The sequence below is a fragment of the Maniola hyperantus genome, chromosome 1 (genome assembly GCF_902806685.2).
Source record: "Maniola hyperantus chromosome 1, iAphHyp1.2, whole genome shotgun sequence".
NCBI lineage: Eukaryota > Metazoa > Arthropoda > Insecta > Lepidoptera > Nymphalidae > Maniola > Maniola hyperantus.
In genome coordinates, this window is record NC_048536.1 from 10,007,489 (window position 1) to 10,010,210 (window position 2,722).

General features: G+C 31.9%; 1 protein-coding gene across 1 annotated transcript; it reads left to right on the forward strand.

Annotated features, from left to right (window-relative positions):
* The first annotated feature begins 2,118 nt into the window (after positions 1 to 2,118).
* Positions 2,119 to 2,511, forward strand: LOC138402556 (uncharacterized). The gene has a single exon (XM_069499631.1). It carries the CDS (start codon positions 2,119 to 2,121, stop codon positions 2,509 to 2,511), a length of 393 nt encoding a protein of 130 aa, XP_069355732.1.
* The last annotated feature ends 211 nt before the right edge of the window (positions 2,512 to 2,722 follow it).

Here is a 2,722-nt window from a genome sequence, read left to right on the forward strand (position 1 = left end):
TGCGTTTTAAAAGAAACCTACACTCAAAATTTCTGAAATCGCATGTACCATCTATTTGGTGCAGAGATAGCTTGAATCCCAGAGACCAAAAAAGGCTACTTTTTATCTCGGGAAATCAAAGAGTTCCCACAAATATTTTAAAAACCTAAATCCACGAGAGCAGAATCGCAGGCATCAACTAGTTCTAAATAAACGTACAAATTTAAAAAGACAATTAAAAAGCAATTGGTGATTTGGTCTGAGACGAACAAATTAAATTAACATGGTTTATTTTGCCGCTTGATCCAAGGGAGACAAATAGTCTAAGTAAAATTTATGTATCGGAATCAAATTCAATTTCGCCTTTGCATTTTTTACTTGATTTTTAGGGCCGTAACTTTAAATGTCTGGACGTTAGAAGCATTGTGGATAGGGCAATGCTATTTATATATTTTTTGCAGAATGAAATTATTATTATAGTTAATTGATTGGAATTTCATTTTCATCTGGCACACTGGCAACTGATCAATAGCGGAGAGTACCTACCTATTTTAGTTGAAAAAAATGGCAATTTATTATAATAATATTGATGTTATATTTTGTCGGTAATTCTTGTTATATAAGTACATAGCTGCTAAATAGAGTACACCTTGTCACATTGATAAAACAACTGTTTGCTTCTCGCCATACTTATTTCAATCTCGTGAAATTTGTTTTCGTTCAGGATTTTTCTAATCTTCTTTAGCATCGTTTATATTGATTATAGCGCTCCTGCCTTATTTATATTCAGCGGGAGTTTTTTCATCACGCCCCGTGCTTAATATCGCAATTTGTGTCGTAGTTGGAGTAAACCGTGGAGAATTGTCACTTTCTTGGACTTTCTGCCCTTCTAAGGAATCATTGTTTTATTGAATAGGTATCTACTAGTTCCAATATAATAAATTTTAGTATCTTCTTACATAGGTACCTACATACTTTCCTTGTAAAAATTAAAAATTCAGTGCTCAAAATGTAAATATTTTGCACAAAAGTAGGATAATGATAAACATTAATTAAAACTACTTGTGTGCTTGCAGTCCGTCATATTCAGGCTACCTGATTATATAAAATAAAAATTTGTAACAAAGTATTTTTTTGGAAAAAAGAACCTACATTGAAAGAGCATCTTCATTTTCGGTTGCACATTCCTAAATATTATGCCCTGAATTCTCCAATCGGATTTGAAAGCACTCAAAAACGATGGCGCCGCAGATCAATTAGTTCCAAGTAATAAACAAAGCAAATATGTCCGTTATGAAAAGAATTTGGCTGCCAGCAAACTTCTTTTGATACATCAATCAAAATCATACACATAATGAAATCATCATTTGGGTGGCCATAGAGTGGACGCTTCTGAGAAATTTAGACGGACTCCGATGTGCACGGCCATTATCACATTCCTGTATTATTAATTAGAACTTAGATAGCTACAGATCCGAACACGACAGTGCACGACTTTTTGGAAAGGTCCAAAATTGAATGGACGTTATGAATATTTGCAAGAAATTCCAGGGCAGCAAAAGATTTAACTTCATTTGCTATTTCGTTTTTATCAGTTTGTATAACTTAATTATTTAGCTTCATAATTACGCATTTTATTTTCACTCATAATCAGCTGTTTAATGCAAGATATGAAATTATACTAGAAATTGCGCTGTTTTCAATACTACATTCGAGTTTAATTACTCCCATAAAATATTTAATTAACTATGCACTATGATGTTTATTATCATACTTCATTTCATATTTTAAAGGCTTATGAACCAAAATGAATTATTACCTGTTATATGTAGTATTATGCTCCGCAATAAACTCACTCGATGGTTTGTAGCAATTGGTTGGATTAATTTTGTTTATTTTCATAATAATTTTAGTTACTAACAACAGTTTTTAGTTTCAGAATTCAGGAAACATTATGGCCTAAGTTTTCACAATCAATGCCAAAACTATGTAAAGACCTTCAAATGTATGAGTGTATGCAAAAGCATCGGCTACGAAGTATTTAGATTAAATTATATGTGCAAATGTACCTGTCATGGGATGAAAACTACCACTGTAGTGCCATATTTTAAATGGAGAACAAATGGAACTCCAAAGGCAATGCCTAAAACATTTAGTCCACAACTCTACCATATTGTGGGAACTTTATCACCACCACCTGATAGTATGACAGACAATGTGACAACAGTTAAAACGGATCAACCAGTTACCGATGAATCAACTGATGCAGTGACGTCTACTGTCAATGAAACTACGATAAGCCAAAACGAAACGGTAGCAAATGAAACTGATACTTCAAGTACAACAGGAAGTACTGCTGATATAGCAGAAACTACGATAAGCCAAAACGATACGGTAGTAAATAAAACTGATACTGCAAATACAACAGAGAGTGCTGTTGATATAACAGAAGTTACGGTAAGTCTAAAGGAAACGGTAGTAAATGAAACTGCTACTGCAATTACAACAGAAAATAATGCTAATAATAATTAATACTAAAAATAACAAGAGCAAAACAATAACACATGAATGTTCCCAAAATAAAAATGTTTTATCGTAACAAGTAGTTTTAATTCTGATTTGATTTTGCTTTCTAAAATATACATAAAAACAAAATAAATTAATTTTTTTAAGCTTTAAAAACCGATTAAACAGATTTTACTAAATATATTTAATAATTAATAGTTAGTAAAACTATACTATC

Excerpts from the sequence above, each read along its gene's own strand:
- LOC138402556 (XM_069499631.1), top strand. The coding sequence starts at position 2,119 with ATGCCTAAAACATTTAGTCCACAACTCTACCATATTGTGGGAACTTTA.